Genomic DNA, 20,415 nt, shown 5'->3' with positions numbered 1-20,415 from the left:
GAAGCCCACCAGGGCCTCAGTGTCTCATGTCCTGGAATTCATCCAGGACGGCCTGGATAAAGGGCTCGCTAGGGCACCATGTGCAGGCAGGTAGCTGCCCTTGCCACGATCATCCCATGCAAGGGTCCAGTCCCCCTCACCCAACTACCCCTTGTAAAGAGGTTCTTTCGGGGGGGGTCTCCAACCTGCACCCCCCAGTAGTGCGCAGATTCCCCACGTGGAATCTCCCCACCGTTCTACGGGCTCTCGGGGGAGCCATTTGAGCCATTGTGGACAGTTAGCCTGAAGCATCTAACCCTTAAGGTGGTGTTTCTTGTTGCGATCACGTCAGCTAGACGGGTCTCAGAGCTAGGAGCTCTCTCATCTAGGGGGGACTTGTGCATATTCCATAACAACAGGGTAGTCTTGAGGTTGGATCCAGCCTTTCTCCCAAAAATGAATTCCATTTTCCACCGTTCCCAGGAGGTTATCCTTCCGGATTTCTGCCCAAACCCGAATAGGGAATGGGAGCAGCAGTGGCACCGTTTGGATGTCCGACGGGCCCTGCATATTTACTTAAAGCGGACGGCTTCCTTTTGGTGGTCAGAGGCTCTCTTCCTATCTTTCCAACCTTCAGCCCTGGGTAAAATGGTTATGCCCTCCACCATTAGCAGATGGCTCCGCCTAGCCATCTCCCTGGCATACGAATCCCAGAAGCTGCCGGTGCCGGCTGGTATCACGGCTCATTCAACGAGCGCCGCCACTTCAGCGGCTTGGGCCTCCCAGGCTCCTATAGACGACATTTGCAGAGCGGCTATGTGGGCCTCCCCATCGCCGTTCATCCGTCATTACAGGTTAGACGCGTTTGCATCGGCTGATGCGGTGTTTGGGCGTAGGGTGCTACAGCAAGTTATTGCAGACCATTAGTTCACCGCCCATGGGACTTAACTTTGGTAGGTCCCATCCACTGGAGCCTCCTGTCCCTCGCTCCGGAAAATGGCAGTTGGTCTTACCTGAATTGCTATTTTCGGGGCTCGGATAGGAGGCTCCAGTTCCCGCCCTAGGTAATAGAATAACTGGGGTGGTGCGAGTTCTCCTTTGTGACTTGTTTTCAGGTCTTGGGGGAGCTCACTTTGATGAACTGGAGAAGAAAGGGTGGAGCACAGAGGCGTGTCTTCAGCTTCATCCCAGTCTCGTGGCCAAATGGGCGTGACAATACCCACTGGAGCCTCCTGTCCGAGCCCCGAAAATAGCAGTTTAGGTAAGACCAACTGCCATTTCACATGAATATTTTCTTTAACTAGAAAAATGTATGATCCAGTCATATGCCCAAAATGGATAGATATTTTAAGAAGTAGAGGAACACCTACAATATTAGTAGTGTTTAGCCTGAATTCATGCAATAATATTACTGTATAACTTTCTCTTTTTTGTAGATGCGATCTGTAGTATATACTACTTTCAATTTAAGTTAAGGAATGTGAATTATTCTACCTTTTGCTGGGTTGTAGAAGGTATTTTGAGTTTGAAAGGGCCAAGCTAATTCTTTTTGCAGTTTGTTTTGAATGGGGAATGATTGGTCATTCCAATCCTTTATACAGACAAAAATTACAAAATGTGTTTCTATGTTTTATCATGGATTTTTTTTTAAATGCTTATTTTATAATAAATTGGATGGCAAATAGCACTCATACTAGAGTTTTGTCCTCAAGATAAAATATGACTGATCAAGAAGTTGTTTCAAATGACTTGTTCTCTGTGATGGAACATTCAGGGAATGTCAGGTTCTGTTTGGTGAGAGACTCACCCATGGAACATTGGGTTAAATATTCTGCTATAACACTTCAAATGGGGCCAGTTCTGTTTATACTGACCCCTATATATTATAAAGCCTAATTTTCTTCACCACTAGGTATGCTACTGTGTTTCATAGGAGTTACTAGTTTCTATCTTTGATTTACAAAATGGATTATGTACCTGCATGAAGATTCTCAATAGCAACTACTGCCAGAGCTTCTTAAAATAGTGTAAAGAATCCATGAAGGACTATATTGCAAGTTTTGATCTTGATATTACTTTTGTAAAATGTAGGGGCTGACAGGATAGAATCTTTGTGTGCGTCTCCTACTCCATTCTCTTATTTAAATGTTGGTAACTTAATTCTGTATCCTTTAAAGGAATGTTCTATAGCCTGTCTGACTACTTAGGGTGGAATAATGTAAAATACATACTGGAACTGCATTTGGGATATTTATTTCAACTCTTCCCACCTTGGTCTGCATAGAGTTAGAATAGGCTAAAACGATTTTAAAAACCTTTTATAATTAAATGGACATAGTAAGAATTAAGAAAGCAACATATGAACATAGGAATCATGGTTCTCTTTTTAAAAATTGCAATAAACCAAACAAAGTAAGTAGAATTAGTGGAATTTAAAAATTAGTTGTTGGGTAAAACAATTTCATGACTATCATGAAAAAAATGCATGGCAATATTTATTAATAGTTTGGTACTTTAAAGATCTAAATTATAACATTTTATACCAATTAATACCATAGTTTTACTATGTTCCAAAAGATCAAGAGGGAGAGTATTGAGCAGACCTCTAGGGCCAAGAGGTTTCCTAGTATAGGTCCATGTTCCTATAATTTCTCACAGGATTGGCAGTTTAAACATCCCTTCTCTCTATGCACCCATGGGCTGGGCAGATTATATTCTGAGGAAAACAGTCTGTGAAGGCAAACCTTACAGAGCTTTGGAGGTCAAAAACCAGCATTTTGAATTTCATTGGAAGGCTAGCTTTAGTCTATCAGAAAATAATCACCAAAAAATAGGTATTATGGTCACATAGTAGCTCTAGCCCGGTGATGGCTAACCTTTTTGCCGTTCCATGCCGAAAGTGCATGAGCATGCATGCGACAATGTGTGCGCATGCGCACCCATAATGCATGTGTCGCTAGAAACTAGGCAAAATCTGGATTAAATATGAAAACAACAGGAATTTGGAAAAGTGTCATCATAGTTTTCAATTCATATTCTGTACCTGTAGAAAAACTGGATAGCTAGCTTGTTGTAGCAATTGAAATGTAATTAAAATATTTGAAAAATGTGTGTAGTTGAGAATATTTGATGGACCTGAATGGATATATGACTGTTGCATTAGCATTAACATTAGCATTACATACTTCTATGCGCCCCCAACACATGCACATGTGACCCCCCTGCATGCACCATGCACCCACACATATGCCTGTGTCAGCCTCTGCTTTGCTTACTTGCTATCGGCTGTCATACAAACAGGGAGGGTGGGGGCATGGTATTTGGGATGGGAATAAATGGTACATGAGGTGATATGGAAAAGAGAGTTTTCTTCTCACCATCTTCTGCGCATGCTGGTGGCCGGTGTTTGGACCTGGTCAAGGCCAACCGTCCTGCATACCAACATGGTGATGCATCCCACATGACACCTAAGGGAATTGCAGATTGGACACCAGGGTGGGGTTGTTGGAGGGAGGGGGTTGGGTTATTATTTGATATGTACTTGTTCGCGTCTTTCTGGCTCAGATCTTGCTTTACTTTTGCTGCTATCTTTTCATAACCAGTAAAAGTATTTTAATTCCATGAATAATGGACTTGGGAGTTTTCTTTCTTGGTTATTGATGGAGGCACGCCTATCAGCCTTTGACCTCCAAGCATGCATTTGTGACCCCCGCCCCTGTGTATGCGCCCCTTCCCCCAGCATGTGTGGCAGACACCCATAAACCAACTGACTGGTGGGAGATGCACGCACATGCGCAATAGAGCTGAGCTGGGGTGACAGCTCGCATGCCTGAAGAGGGGACTCTGCATGCCACTTGTGGCACACTTGCCATAGGTTCACCATCATGGCTCTAGCCTGTTACATTACTGGTTGCCACATTTATATCAGCTTTAGCTTCTATTTATTTTCAGAGACAGCATCAACGTAAAGTACATTGCAATAATTTAAATACATGGTAATTGGAGCATGTTGCAGGGCCTTCTGATCTGGATAAAGGTACAACTGGAATATCAGCCTCAGCTGGGCAAAGACTTCCCTGTCAATTACTTCTGTCTGTTGTTTGAAGTGGAGGCTTGAGTCCAAAAGATTTCTGTTCTTTCAGTGGGATGATGATTTAATCCAAAGCTAATGGTGAGACTATATTTGAGACAGAGTATTTTTTAGGAATGGAGGTAGGAAAATAACAAAGCGATCTTTCTGGGACTTGTGTCAGAAGTGAATTGCTGCTGATTCGAGCGAACTGGTAGTGGAATTCAGGCCTGGGTCGCAGAACCAGCAGTGACTCAGGCCTGCCACGCCCCCAAACTGGTTCCCTTGCTGCTGTTGTGTGCCACCATTTTGTTTTTTTAGTCACTGTGCATGTGCAGTTCACTGTAAATTGTTCTGTGCATGTGTGAAGAACAATTTTCACTGAACAGTGCATGTGTGCACAAGCGGATTGCAAACTTGTAGTAAGACCAGCAGCAAACCACCCCTGACTTGTATCTATCATCCAGACTCTCATAGCCTTCCAACAATAGGTTAAGATTACCACAGCAGTTCTGGCTCAATCGTGGGTGGTGATATATAGTTATATATAACATCAGCATACTGAAAATATCTTATCTCAAACTGATAAACAGATGTTCTCTCCCAGCACCTTCATATATGTCTTAAAGCAGCAGTCTCCAACCTTTCCAGCTCAGCAGAGTGCCAGAGGCAACCGCAGCAGGGGGGGGAAAGGTTTTGCATGTGTGCTCACCCACAGCCTCCACAGCCTGGTTTCAATGGGGCCGCAGATCGTTCAGGACCCCTATGTAGTGGTGAAATCTAAAAACTTTCCTTACCGGTTCTGTGGACATGGCTTGGTGGTCAAGTGATCGAGTGGGCATGGCCAAATCAACATCACTTCTTTGCCCTTATGACCCAAAAAAAGAAAATATACCAATTATTTCATTCATTTAATACTTAAATAAGAATAATGAAGAATACTTATGTAAAAATACTTACATAAGAGCAATAAAAGTTTTTTGCCTTTTCATCCTTGCTGGTAAAGTCTGCTATTGCAAAAGGAAGAAAAAAAAACTTTGTGGGACTAATACAAAAGCACACAAAACACAAAAACACAAGAAACTAGATTTAACACAAAAGCAACACAACGCAGAAGCAGCTGCACCTCACACAAAAGAGCCCCTGCCACAAACAGGAAACTCAGAGCCACAAAGAGCTCAAAAAAGCAACTCACACTTTATGCAAAAACAACACAACTGTCTCACAACATTGTGCAACTCACACACAATGCAAAAGCAGCTGAACCTCACAGAAACTGGCCCCTGCAACAGATTTAACAAGTTAACAGATTAACAGAGTTGGAAGGAACCTTGCAGGTCATCTAGTCCAACCCCCTGCACAAGCAGAATTGCAAAAGCACACAAAATGGCCCCTGCCACAAACAGGAAACTCACAGAGCCACAGAGAGCTCAAAAAGCAACTTTCACACTTAAGAAAAACACAATGCCATTGTGCAATTCTCACACAATGTAAAAGCACAGAAAATGTCCCCTGCAACAAAAAGCAGGAAACTCTCAGTCACAGAGAACTCACAAAACCAACTATCAACAAACACAGAATGTCACATACAGCTTGGTGTGATTTTGTGTGTCTGTGTAGTGAGTGTTAAATGCTACAGAAAGACACAAAATCTCAGAAAGCTGCATAAATCTAAAAAATATAAAAGCAGCTAAAACTGAAACTAAAACTAAATTTTAAATGGCCATTATTTCCTAAAAAAAAAAATTCTTAAAAAAAACCCCAAATAACCTTTTTTTTTAAAAGTGAAAAAAACCCACTTACTTATCCAATTGAAGGCACAAGGCAGACAGGCAGATTCAGTTGCTAGCCAAAGAGATGGATTGCAGGCAGATTCAGTTGCTAGATGGTGAAATGGATTGTAGACAGAAAGCCGGGGATTTCAAAAGCAGCTGAGCAGGCATTCTTCTTTCTGACTCAGATCTTGCTTGGGAAGGGGGGAGAAGTTGGTAGTTAGCCAGATGGCTTAGCCAGGCCAGGCAGGGGAGCCGGGGGGGGGGGGGGAACCACGTTAGGCCACAACCGGCAATGCTTTCCTTTTTGAGTGGGAGGCTGTCGGCGAGGCTTCTTAGAAATTTTAGGAGAGGCTTCTGATCAGGGCTTCTCATCCAGCAGGGGTCGGCGAACCAAGTAGCTAGGCCACGTGGCAAAGGGACCTTATATTGGGGGTGGTTGGGCGGAAGCAAAGCACCAAGCGGCCGGAAGCGGGTGACCTTGCGAGGGTGGGGCCACCGGGGATTTTTACCCCTGGTTCGGAGAACCGTGACCTATCGTTGCTACCGGTTCGGGCCGAACTGAGCAGAACCGGGAGGATTTCACCCCTGTCCTATGTTAAAGAGCAATGAGGAGCTTATGTGTTGGAGGTATATGGAAACCTTATGTGTTGTTTATTAATAGTGTTATTACTATGACAAATTGTCACATTAAGTATTGTGATGTTACTTGTACTTCAGTTCATTTTTTAAAAAATACTTTTTTCTTGTTAATTACGGTTGAAGGTCTGAAAAAAATACTATATAAAATGTTCCTGGAAAATTAATTGTAGGTTATGAAGTTATTGTCAGGGCTGCCTCTGTTCAATCCCTAGGAAAGAAACACCCTTGACTCCATAGATTTAGAGAAAAAGTACTTTTACTAGGAATTAATTGAATACAGCAATGGCCAGGCAAGATCTGAAGAAAATTCACATGAAAAAGCTGAAGCCCAGAGCCCACCTCCCAGTAGCCAGGCAACCAGAATTCAGTCAGATGTTTTGAGAAAGTCTCTGGTCCAGGTGCAGCATTCCTCCTTTGCACATTCTGAAGCCTGGACAGTTGGCTTTGAAAAATGTTAAACAACCCAAGCTGGCCTCCCTGAGACTGGACCTCCTCACTGCTTCTCAGAAATTTCATTACTGGCTCCCAGTATCCTCTCAGTCTTTTGGTCCAAGCACTGTGTTTTGTTGTTAGGTAGGAAAAATTATTTCTATTAATATTTTGAATTTTTTATTGGATTGCAATTGGAGACTCTAAATTCTAAATTTAAAGGCTGCGACCCAAGAGACAGTCCCCTCTGTTTCGGGCGGTTTGGGAGGTCCCCATGGGGCATTTCCCTCCCCCTCCGAGGGCCAGGAGCTCTGAACCGGTCCCCGGGCTGCGGGGGTGTCATTCTCCACTGCGCAGCCTCGAGTACTTGCAAGCCCCTTTCTGGTGCCAGAGAAGCGCGCGAAGAGCTCTGTTTTGCTTGCCGCTGCCTCTTTAACTCAGCGCGGGCCTGTCCCGGCCTCTTGGAGACCACGGGTGTGCCTTGGAGCCAGCGGAGCCTCGTTCCTACCAGAGAGGCTCCAGCAAGACGATCGCGAGCCGTGGCATTTTAAATCTCAAGCTGCGGCAGCTTATTTACTCGGAAGGCTCCGGCTGCCATTTTGAAGAGCGCCACGTGTGCAGGCCGCAAGCAGCGCGTGGGCCTCTCATTCACTCAGTGGCGAGAGGGCTCACACAGCAGGGCGCAACAGCAAGGAGGATTCCTCAGACTTCTGACCAGCAGAAGGGGCTCAACACCTGTCACGTGAGTGGGGTGATGGCGGCTTGAGCTGATCCTCCCCAGGCCCATGAAGGGGAGCTTATGGAGGGTGGAGAAACCCAGCCGGACAGGCCTAGAACCAGGTCTGCAGCATCCAAGCCCCAATCTGATCAGTGTCCCTCCAGGGCAGATGCAAAGGACGAATTGAGGAGGCAGAAAGCCTTGGAGAAGACCATTGTCAGGGCAGAGAGGCAGGCACAGGCCTCCAGGCCAGATCCAGATCCAGGTCCTCAGTCAGGCCTCCCTCAGTTCAGTCAGGATCTTCACCCAGGGGATTCGATTCAGTCCCTCTTCTCCTTCAGTATCCCTGGCTAGATCCACTAGGGATTTCAGGCAAGCTGTGTCTCCTTCCCCCCCCCCCCCCAGCCTCCCTTGCTCCTCTTGGATGGGGGGGAAAACTGACCCTTTAGAGGATTCCTCTAGATCTTTTCAGCCTGCACCCAGGCTAGCCCCACAGGATCCTGGCCTTCTTCAGACAGATCTTGAGGAATTGGAGCTTTTGCCTGAAAGCATTAAGAGGCTCATTTCGGCAGCCATCACACGTGGCATTGCACAAAGGGACAGGGCTCCCCATTCCAGCAGGTCCCTCAGACACCATCTTTCCATGGCCTCTTCCCCATCTGTAGTGAGCGAAGGCTCCACCCGGAGGGAAGACAATTACAATCACATGGGGTTTTCGGAAGATGAGGATTCTGTTCCTCCAGATTCCCCCTCATCCTCGGCCTTGCTTCCTCCAGCGATGTTTAAGCCTCTCCTACATAAGGCAAGGAAAACCACTAAAATTGGTACTGGGGATCCCACGGTTCCCCCTCCCAGGGATCCCGATATGGCTATGTTTTCCAATACAGCTACGAACAAGGCAGAGATCCCAGCCCTGCCATTGTTCTTAGAGGTGGTGAAGAACCAATGAGCACGCCCTTCTAATTTCTCTAACCCGGGCAGTAACAACCATCGCTTCTACAATGCAGAGCAAACCTTTGCCCAGGCGTTACAGCTGCCCAACATTGACACCCCTATAGCGGCCTTGGTTTCCTCCTACCCTGTAGTTTCTGGGGATGCGGTGGATAAGATAAAGCAGGGGGATAAAAGGGCGGAGCTTACTTTATGGAAGAACTTTAACGCCTCTGCCTGGGCAGTTAAATTGGTGGCTGCTGCTTCCTATTTTAACCGCACTACTGTTATGTGGCTCCACCAACTCCAGGATCGTATTCCGATCCAAGATGAACGCCTCCATCAGGATATAACCAAAATCATAGCTGCCTCCCAATTTTCAGCTGATGCAACTCTGGGCGCAGTAAGGTTTGCCTCCAGTGCCCTGGCTACTTTTGTCACCTCCCGTTGCCTGTTGTGGCTCTGCAACTGGCAGATGGACAATAAGGCTAAGTGGAGTCTGGCGGCGGCCCCCTATGCAGGCCCCAATCTTTTTGGTGAAGCCCTGGACCCCATCTTAATTGAAAACAAAGATAAGAAGAAGGTCCTCCCTTCCAATGCCAAGAAGGCAGATTCCAGACCCACCCCATACCGCAGACCCTCTTATCGGGCCCCCAAGCAGGATCATCAACAGAGATACTCCTCTTTCAGGTTAGACAGGCAATTCTCCCGTCCTTACTATCAGGACCATAACAGGTTCCAGGGGCAGTCCAGGCGGCCCTTTTGTGGGGGGGGGGGTGGCCGTCCCTTCTGCAGGGGGAAGTGACTCGAATCTGAGTCTTCCCATAGGCGGCCATCTGGCAAATTATGCAGACCAGTGGGACGAGATCACCACCGATGCCTGGGTCAAGGCCACCGTCCCGTTCGGCCTGCGGCTAGAGTTCCTCTCCACCCTCCCCCCGACGCTCTTCAGAATGTTCCCTCCCTCGCGGGATCCGGAACGTCGGCGCCTGATGGATTTCGCCATAGAACATCTTCTCGAGATCCAAGCCATAGAGTCCGTACCACACACGGGAGGAGCCATTACTCCAACTGAAGAGCTCGGGTGGCTGGAGGGCGTTTCTGGACCTCAAACTCCTGAACCAATATCTCCTTTACAGGCGTTTCAAAATGTCTTCCCTCAAGTCTATCCTCCAGGGCATCCGGTGGAGGGATTATCTGGCCTTGATAGACCTGACCGAGGCCTACCTTCACATTCCCATCCTGCCATCCCATCACAAATACTAAGGTTCTCTCACGGGGACTTTCAGTACGGGGGTCTTCCATTCGGCCTGGCCTCAGCCCCTCGCACCTTCACAAAGGTTCTGGCGGAATTGGCTGCTCACCTGCGCTCAATACCGGTGAGACTCCAATGCTACCTGGACAACGTATTAGTTCGGGCAGGGTCCCTCTCCCAAGCCACCTTCGACCTCCAACTCACCATCCAGTGCCTTCAGTCCCTGGGGTTCTCCGTCAACTTCCCCAAAAGTCATCTCAACCCATCCACGTGCATCTTGCAAGTAGGGACAGTCATAGATTCAGTGACGGGGTGGTTCGGCTCTCCCCAGACCGGCTTGTCAGTCTTCTTCAACTCGTAGTCAAGGTTCGCAAAAGTCGGTCAGTTTCCATCCTAACCTTGTCTCAGCTACTTGGCAAGATGGACTCCTGCATTGGAATAGTCCCGTGGGCCCGTCTCCATCTACGTCTGCTCCAGTTGGCCTTGATTCCATACCAGAAGAGGAGGATGAGCAACTCCCTGCAGACTCTTCGCCTTCCGGCAGCGATCCGAGTATCCCTCCAGTGGTGGCTTTCACCGGCCCTGCGTCAGGCCAGCGAATTCTGGGAACTGGACAGAGTGACGGTGATGACAGATGCCAGTCTGTTCAGTTGGGGGGCTCTGGTGGATGCCAGGATGGCCTCGGATCTCTGCCACAACATCAATTGGCTGGAGCTGAAGGCGGCTCGTCTTGCCCTCCAACACTTTAAGGGCTTGGTGAAGGGACGTCATGTGCTGATTCTGACAGACAATGTTGCCACAAAGGCCCACATAAACTGTCAGGGGGGCACGCACCCCCGGGCTCTCTGGCTGGAGGCGCTGAAATTGGGCACGTGGGCAGAGAAGCACTTGTCATCCTTGGTGTCAGAGCACATATCAGGGGAGTCCAACCATCAGGCGGACTGGCTGAGCAGAGCGACCCTCGACAACGGCGAATGGCAGCTCCATCCACAGTTGTTCCAGAAGATATGTCGGAGGTTCGGCACCCCGCAGGTGGACTTGCTTGCCACCCCACTCAAAACCCAGCTCCCAAGGTTCTTCTCCCGATTCCAGAACCGGTTGGCGGAGAGGACAGACGCCCTCAGGAGCAGCTGGCCTCGGGACCTCCTTTATGCCTTCCCTCCCCTTCCCCTTATCCCAGGGACCATCAGGAAGGTAGTATCAGAGAGGGCCCATGTCATCTTGCTGGCCCCCTATTGGCCCAGGAGACCATGGTTCGCGGACCTGGTGCAACTCTCAGTTTCCCAGCCATGGAGGATACCTCAGGAGGAGATCATCTTGTGCCAGGGGGTCCTGATCCACCCGGAGCCCCAGTGGCTCCAACTGACCGCCTGGCACTTGAACGGCAATGCCTGAGAGGAGCCTACCTGTCCGCCATGGTTATTCAGACCTTGGAAGCCACTAGGTGTCCTTCCACCACCAGAATCTATAATTCCACCTGGTTGGTGTTTGTCAGGTGGTGTGCCCCGCTAGGTCTCAATCCAGCCAATGCCTCGGTGGCTAACATCCTGGACTTCCTTCAGAAGGGGTTGGATAGCGGCTTGGCTCTAAACACCCTGCACAGGCAGGTAGCCACTTTAGCCACCGTCCTGTGGGGGGGACGGCTCCCATTCCCTTTCCCACTCCCCCTGATCAAGCGGTTCCTCAAGGGGGTGGCGAATCTCAGGGCCCCTCCGGTTCACAGGTTTCCCACCTGGGACCTTCGCCTGGTACTCAGTGCCGTTACGGGTCCCCCATTTGAACCTATCCGGACGGTTCATCTACGGCTGCTGATCCTAAAGGTGGCATTCCTGGTGGCCATCACGTCGGCCTGCCGGGGGAACCCCAGGTTCCCCCGGCAGGCATCACGGCCCATTTGACTCGAAGCGCGGCTACCACGGCGGCATGGGCCACTAGGGCCCCTTTCGAGGACATCTGTCGGGCAGCCACGTGGGCTTCCCTGACCCCTTTCATCTGTCACTACCGTTTGGACTCCTTTGCTTCCGCGGAGGCGTCCTTCGGTCGTAGGGTCCTTCAGAGGGTGGTAGCAGACTCTCCCCCGGGACCTTAGTTTCCCGCCCTGGGACTTAACTTGGGTATGTCCCTCATGTGACCCCTCTCTCGAGTCCACCGGAAAAAGAACGTTGGTCTTATCTGAACGTGTCTTTTCGGTGGATGAGAGGGAGGGGTCACTTTCCCGCCCTATGTAGTTAAGAATAGGGTCAGGAGGTTCCCGGGTCTTCTTGTGCTTCCTTTATACAGATGCAGTACCTTTGCCTTCATGGAAACTGGGAGCCAGTGGGAAGGAAGGAGCATTTAAGAATTTTCTCTCAGTCTATGGACCAATCAGGCTGTGATAAAACCCTCATGTGACCCCTCCCTCTCATCAACCAAAAAGACACGTTCAGGTAAGACCAACGTTCTTTCTAATTATGTGATAATACAGGTAGTCCTCGAGTTACGAATGCCCATTCCATTTGTACCTCGAGGATTCAAAGGAGTGAGTCTTATACCTTGAACACTCCCTGCTTTCGCCCACATGTTCACTAATTTCATGTGTGGGCAAATGCATGGCTTGTTAAGTGCACGTGAGGTATTTCAGGTTAGGGAAGGCCATGGGGGGACTAGTGATGGAACAGACCCCTAAGGCCTCCCCAGCCCACTAAGATACTTCATACTTCCCTTTCCCTGCCATGCTGGATCACCTTGCGAAGATCTGTCTCCTTTCTTCTGCGGTTTCTTTCCCTTTGAGGGAGAGGAGATCCCCACCTGGGCATGATAAGTATTTGGGGAGCCTGTCTCCTACTCCTCCCCCAACTCCTTTTCACCACCACAAGGATTCTTTTCCCAGATGGAGACCTGATGGAGACTGGAAACTTCATCTGCATGCAAATGGGCCTTTGAATGCAGATGAAGCTTCTAGTCTAAATCTTTTTAGACTAGAATCTCATGTTTACTGGGTGTGTGCCTTTCCTGACACTTACTTAGAGTTCACACCAGATTTTTTTTCTTGACGCCCTAAGAGAAAAACATCTGCTGCTACCTAAGATTGAACTCTCAACCTTCGAGTGGGAGGCCAGCGTCTTCATCAGTAGGCACCATGCTGCTCATATGGTTGCATTGAATGTTGTGATGTAAATAACAACCCTCCCTTCCCACAAACAAGTGAGGAGAAGGAGGTGAGGGAGAAGAGAGAGAGAATATTTCAGTGTGACTGGCATATCGCTTGGGTCTGAAAACAATCTACTTCAAGAGTTGCAGCCCACTGCTCCCATTTTTTTTTAAGTTTCACATTTATCTATATACATTGTTTTCCTTATAAAAATAAACTCTATCACATTACAGTTGTATGTATGTATATCATTCCTTGAATGTAAAATTGATCTTAAAATCACTTGTATTATATGAAATCTTGAAATTTCATATAATACAGTGCCCCCCCCCCCCAAAAAAAAACTTTTGGGCACCAAGGATCAGTTCAGTGGAGGAAGGATTTTTCTGCTGACTGGGGGTATGGTTTTGCTTGCTGCCTGGATCCTGTGTGTGCATGGATGGACTTCGCTCATTTGCATGGCCTAATTCCTGGCAATCCACCAGGAGGAAGAAGGAATTGGGTTGTCCCAACTTGAACTGAAATGGCACCAGAAAAACTGCTTTGCCAGACAAATTTCTGTCTACCTATGAGTATTCCATGTTATCAACCATCACTTGCAGCGTGGGATATTGTTATTGATTTTAAAAGGGAAAAAAATTAAAAACCAAATTGAAAATGCTAAAACTTACAAAATAAACTCAAGTTTTTAAAACAATCAGACTAAAATTATGTAACTTAATATTTCAAAAATGGTTCTTAAATATTTATGTTTATTATGACAGACATATAGGAAATAATCCTTGGGATCTTAGAAGTCTTCTCTATAAAGGGTACTTTGAAATAAGGTCTTTGGAGTGATGCCCCAGAGTATTACAGTACTTATCTGTTTGAAGGTTCAGAGAAGGTTAAGAATTAAAATATAACTGATTTTAAAAGATCTTTAAACTTGCATTGTGATTCTGTATGCTGCTTATCTATAAATGTTACATTAGGAAATTTATCATTTGGACTTTTCTGATATTTATATTGTAATGGTATGTGGATATGACCTTGAGAAAGGAAGGGAAGAGCCCAACATACATAATGGGCAGAGAAAGAAACTTAGAAAGGATCTGCCCTAATTTACCACCCTAATCAGGGGGTAAAAAGAGATAGAGGAAGATTTGTACTTTCAGATTTGCAAGATTCTATCAATGTAACCTTAGAATAAAGTAGTATTAGTTCATCTTGTTGTATTTCCTATCTTGAGTGTCAGCAACCCCTGGCTCCAGAGCCACATGCGGCTCTTTCATCATCGCTCCCACTCTGAAATAAGGAGCAAATCTCCATTCCCCTCTGTCGTCCTTAGCTTCTCAGGCCAGGTGAGGAGTGACTGGAAGGGGAGGGTGAGGGCCAGGGCCAGGGCCAGCCAGTGGTGGATTCAGCTGACAGGGAGCCACAGCAGGGGGAGGAAAGTGCCTTATTTATCTAGGAATCTGAAATGACTCTTGATTCAAATCATATAGTAAAAAGTCACCAAAGAAGAAGAAAGAACAACAACAACAACCCTCACCTGTTTTTGGAAATGGTTCAAGGGGGAACACACACACACACACACACACACACACACACACACGATGAGTGTTAAGGTTGCAGACCCCTGTCCTATCTGATTTACCTAGGCTGAGAATATAAACTAAGCAAATTCTTTATATTTGGAAATAGTAAAGAGAAAGTAAGTTTAGCTGTAATTTATCCCATTTCTAAACCATGTTTAAAAGATTGGGGTTATGAAACACAATTGCTTATTTCACATTGCTAAATTTTCCTTAAAATGAGCTTATTATTAATTGCAGTAGAGATGCATTTGTCTAGTTCTTTATCCATTTTAGCACCTGAAATACTGTGGACTTTATGTGATCTCAGTATTTTATGAGTTTTGATTGTTGGTTTTTGTGCTATATTAATATTTTTTATCATCTTTTTTCCATTATGACTGATGCTGTTCAACTTTACACAAGTTTAGGATAATCTTAAATTGGTATAAATATATTTATGTGACATAAATTTTAAAAAGCTTTTAAAATCTTGCAAGAAAACTGCTTGGACACATCTAACCAATCACCATTAGTCAAGAATAACTCAAAGATGTTTTTTTTTTTAAATGTAGCATCTTTTGCTCTATCATCCCTTCATTTGCAAATAAGGCTGGTCTTTGTTCAAATTTAATACTTTGTAGTTTAAACCTAGTTCCATGAAACAGAATTATAATTAATATGCATAGTATGAAAGTTGGGGATAAAGAGTAAAAAGTTAATATTCAAGCAAATCTTTAACTGATTATTATGATTACTTTTATTAAAGTAAGATTTTCTATACTGACTATTGTTGTATAAGATGTCACTTATATTATTCAAGATTAAAAAATGAGGCAATGAATTAAATATTAAGGTTTCCAACCTTCAGGAATTTCATGAAATTCTAAAGTTTTCTTTGTTTACATTTTTCTAGGTGATTCATGGCAGGGGACGTGGAAGGGTTTAGTTCCTCCATCCATGACACCAGCATCTCAGCTGGGTTCAGAACACTGTATGAGGAGGGATTACTGCTTGATGTCACTCTTGTCATTGAGGATCACCAATTTCAAGCTCATAAAGCACTTCTTGCCACTCAAAGTGATTACTTCAGGATTATGTTTACTGCTGATATGAGGGAACGAGATCAGGACAAAATCCACTTAAAAGGACTGACAGCAACAGGCTTCAGCCATGTTCTCCAGTTCATGTACTATGGAACTATTGAACTGAGCATGAGCACTGTTCATGAGATCCTGCAGGCTGCCATGTATGTTCAACTTATTGAAGTAGTGAAGTTCTGCTGCTCCTTTCTTTTAGCAAAAATATGTTTGGAGAACTGTGCAGAAATTATGAGACTTTTAGATGACTTTGGTGTGAACATTGAAGGAGTAAGAGAAAAACTGGATTCCTTTTTGTTAGAAAATTTTGTGCCTCTCATGGCCAGACCTGATTTTTTGTCCTGTCTCAGTTTTGAAAAGCTTATGACTTATTTGGATAATGATCATCTGAGCAGATACCCAGAGATAGAACTCTATGAGGCTGTTCAGACTTGGCTGCGGCATGATAGAAGACGCTGGAGACATACTGACACCATCATTCAGAATATCAGGTTTTGTTTGATGACACCATCCAGTGTTTTTGAAAAGGTTGGTGCATTTGAAAGCAGTAGATAGTATTCATGTGTTTAAGGCAGCATGCTATTCCTAAGTAAATTTCCCAAAATTAGTCGAATGGGAAATGTAAGGGTGTTTTAGAAAGTGGAATCATGTCTGAAATGAGTGCCGTTTTAATTTTAAAGCAAAGTTTCCCAGTTATAAATCAAAAGAATTTACAACCAGAAAACAGGTAGGTTTACAGCTTTTCTGATTACCAATCAAAGTGAAAACCATTCGGTAGTGAAAAGCCTACAAGACTGTTTATGATAGTCAGTGAAATCTGTGGTTTGTGTATTGACATGGCACAGTTGTGGCTCTTTTAAGTATATTTTAAAATATAAGAGTGTGCTAGAAAAAGAATGCCAACATCCCAGTTGTACAGGAGCTCAAGAGGGAATACATAGTATTCCCTTGGCTTTATTTTGTTGGCTCCAACAGATTCAGTGCAGGATCTATAATTTAAAAAAATAGGTACTGTTTTTATTTTTATTTTATAAAAAGAGATGTGAGATACTAAGTTATAGTTCTCTTGTCTGTTCTTTGATTGGGATATAAATTGTGGTTTTTCTTCCAGCGTTATTTTTCTTCAATGAAAGAGTAGTGGGCATTATGGTAGATATCCTCTGTGTTGAAATTGATAGAGACCTTTGGAGACTGGTTGTTGGAGTGTAAGAAATAACTTGAATCAATTAAGGACTGGTTTATTGACCAGATTTACTGATTAACATATGACTTTAAGAAGTTGAGCACAATTTGAGTTTAGAAAATTGGAACGGTCAGGACAGAAAATATTAAAGAAAAATAACTAGATAGAATATGAATAAGGGTGAAACAACAGAGAAAGTAAGGTCTGTACATCATATGTAATGTTCCTTAAGTAAATTAAATACAAAAAATAAATTAGGCCAACTGTAAGAATTTCCTCTTTATGTAATTAAAGAATGAGTCTTCTGTTCTTGGATGGCACAGAGGTTCAGCGGTTAAGATGCTGGGCTTGGCTGGAAAGTTGGCAGCCCAGGGTTTGAATCCTTTTTTATATTGTTATAAGGGTTTTTTATTTTTAAATATATAAGTATTAAATACATGAACTGTGGTTTCTGGGTATCATTCATTTTGTTACCAAATAATAGTAATAAAGTTGATATTTTTGATAAGCTTACATTGATCATCCTCACACTATTATGATACCATTGTACATAATACAATCATCTTTTTACATTTTTATCATTTCATCTGTATACTAATTTTGACATCTTACATAAAAATATTCATAATAATATTGTTCTAGTTCCCCCATTTCATTCTGCCTCTGTTTCATATTGTAAGGATGCTTCTCCTTCTAACTTAAGAAAGTAAAGAATCTTGAAACGAAGTATTTCAAAAGGAAGCTTTTATTAAGCAGAAGTGAAAACAATAAGTTCAAAGCAACGTATGAATCCCCTTAAGCAAGGCAAGTATAATTGAAGCAGTAGAGACCCTCCCACTAGTGAGAATACAGATTTTAGCCAATACTCAAGTATAAAGGTGGTTCCTTTACCATGTCTTCTGTAAAGACATTTAAGTGAACCATCCCACATGGCCATCCTAAACATTCCCCAAAAGACGAGGAAATCTCACGGTGCTTCGACACCAGGAAACAGGTTATAGAACAGGGGTGGGGAACTGTGGCTCTTTTGCGACTTGTGGACTTCAACTCCCAGAATTCCTGAGGCAGCTATGTTGGTTCTGGAATTCTGGGAGTTGAAGTCCACAAGTCGCAAAAGAGCCACAGTTCCCCACCCCTGTTATAGAATGTCAGTTGTCACAGGCACTGCTAATAAATTGAATTCAAATCTCCCCCTTCTCCCAATTGAATGATAGTATCACTGCCTTCCTAAGAACGAGAACTCCACCTGTGAAAAGATAGAAACAAAAAATCCATCATAGTATTTTAACAAGGTTTGTTAGAGTATTGGGAGTATTTTTTTTCCAGTAAGGTAGGGCCCTAACATGGTGTTTAGCGACCCATTCATTTTGGGATGAGGGTAGATGCTTCCAAGTAACTAAGTATTGGGTTTTCCCCCTGTGAACCCTAGAGTCAAGGATTTTCTTGATTTCAAAGTGTTGTTCACCTATCATGAAGGGAACAGGTGGTATAGGTACGGGTTGTCTGAGTGACAAGATTACTGTATTTTTCAGAGTATAAGACTCACCAAGGTTTTGAAGAGGCAAATTTAAAAAAAAGTTTTCGCACTCTGCAAACCTCCCCAAAACAGCCCATTATTTGCGAAAATGGGCCTGATTTCCCTCCCAAAAATGGCATGAATAGCCCTTAGGGAGCTTGCAGAGTGCTCCGGGGGGGTTTTTTACGTTTTTTGTAAAAAAGGGGTATGGATAGCCTTTAGGAAGCTTATAGAGTGCTCCCAGGGACTGGGGGGGGGGTTTAAAATTGAACAATTTTACTCATTTGTGCCTTCCTCAGCCCCCAGGAGCTCTCTAAAAGCTTCCTGGAGGCTATGCACAGACATTTTGGTGAAGGGGCGGAGTTTCGGGAGGCAAAAAATGCTGTATTCTGTGTATAAGATCTTTAGCCTCTTTTTTGAGGGAAAAGGTACTTCTTATACTCCCAAAAATATAGTACCTCTCGTTTGAGTAAACTAATGTGAAATACTGGGAGGACTTACCTGAGTATCTTTGGAAGGAGTAGTTCTACTGTTACTGGATTGATGGCCCTAGTAATAGGGAAAGGTCCAATGAAGTTTGGCCCTAATTTGTTGGATGGCTGTAATGATTTCAGGAATTTTGTAGATAAGTATACTCTATTTCCAACATGGAAAGGTTTGGGTTCCATTCTTTTCTTGTCAGCTTGAATTTTAAAAGCCTCTCTAGCTTTCACTAAAGCTAATCTAACTACTGGCCATGTGTTTCGTAAAGTGTCTATCCACTCCTTAAGTGAGGGGATAGTGGGTTCTTCTGTGGGTAGTTCAGGCATGGGCTAAAATCCTGGCCTGTTGCTATTCTAAAAGGGGTAAAACCAGTACTTGAGTGTACAGAGTTATTGAATGCTACTTCCGCAAAAGGTAAAAGTTCAGTCCCTGTTGAAAATGAATAAAATATCTTAGATATTGTTGTAGTATCGAGTTAGTTCTCTCACATTGACCATTTGTCGGCGTGTGGTGCGAAGAATTCAACCCCTGGGCCAAGCAAGTTTTAAAAAGCCCTCCAAAATTTGGAAGTGAATTGGACCTCTCTGTTGGAGATGATTCTCTGTGGGGCTCCATGAAGACAATAAATATATCAGGAACAACTTGGCTAGACTTTTGGCAGTCGTGATCGTTTGGCAAGGTATAAAATGTGCCTGTTTTGAAAACAGGTCTGTTACCACCCAAATGACAGAATTCCCTGCACTTTCTGGCAGTTCTACAATAAAGTCCATAGCAATCTCTCTCCAGGTCGCTGAAGGTTCAGCTACCTTCTTTAAGAGTCCTGTAGCTTTCCCTTGACACCTTTTAGCTGCCGCACAAATAGGGCAGCTAGCTACATAGCTCTATGTCCTTTTTTAGTGATGCACACCAAAATTGTCTTTTAATTAGGTGTAAAATTAAAACCAAAGTATCCAGCTAATTTGGAGTCGTGGCACCTTGCCATTAGGTGCAGTCTTTGGCTAGCTGGAACATACAACTTCCCTCTCACCCAAGCTAAGTCAGGCAGCTGGCTACAAGGGGGGAGTCAGAGCGGGAAAGAGGACTAGGTAGTAGCCCTTTAACTCCATTTCATTTGAACTTCCCTGAAGCTGGTGATTGGAGCTGTTTTCTACAAAGGGGGAGTAAGAGAGGCAAGGGTCGGGGCCATTTAACTCCATTTAATTTGAACTTCCCTGAGGTTGGTGATTGGAGCTGTTTTCTGCAAGGGTGGAGTCGGAGAGACAAAAAGGACTATATAGTAGCCCATTAACTCCATTTCATTTGAACTTCCCTGAGGCTGGTGATTGTAGCTGTTTTCTACAAGGGGGGAGTCAGAGAGAAAAAGGTAGTAGCCCTTTAACTCCATTTCATTTGAACTTCCCTGAGGCTGGTGATTTGAGCTGCTGGCTACAAGGGAGCAGTCAGAGAGACAAAGGACTAGGTAGAACCTTTTTAATTTCATTTGAACTTCCTTGAGGCTGGTGATTGGAGCTGTTTTCTACAAGGGGGGAGTCAGAGAGACAAAGAGGACTAGGTAGTAGCCCTTTAAGTCAGTTTCATTTGAACTTCCCTGAAGCTGGTGACTGGAGCTGCTGCTACAAGGGGGGAGTCAGAGCAGGAAAGAGGACGAGGTAG

General features: G+C 44.7%; 1 protein-coding gene across 11 annotated transcripts in view; it reads left to right on the top strand.

Moving 5' to 3' along the window:
* The window catches only part of KLHL15 (kelch like family member 15), a 150,329-nt gene that overhangs the window by 25,721 nt on the left and 104,193 nt on the right, over nt 1–20,415 (top strand). For 9 of the 11 annotated variants that reach the window (XM_081946251.1, XM_081946250.1, XM_081946248.1 and 6 more), the window contains one exon: nt 15,397–16,108. The exons of 1 other annotated variant lie outside the window; for it this stretch is intronic. In XM_081946251.1, the coding sequence (XP_081802377.1) occupies nt 15,404–16,108 (705 nt within the window). In that variant the 5' untranslated portion in view covers nt 15,397–15,403. Of the gene's footprint in view, nt 1–1,162; nt 1,241–15,396; nt 16,109–20,415 lie in introns of those variants that run through there. One more of the 11 variants, XM_081946243.1, reaches the window with a different exon arrangement.

Source organism: Natrix helvetica (assembly GCF_964273705.1).
Source record: "Natrix helvetica genome assembly, chromosome: 3".
Taxonomy (NCBI): Eukaryota; Metazoa; Chordata; class Lepidosauria; order Squamata; family Natricidae; genus Natrix; species Natrix helvetica.
Note: the sequence above shows the minus strand (reverse complement) of the source record. Positions and strands in the feature narration are given on the sequence as shown.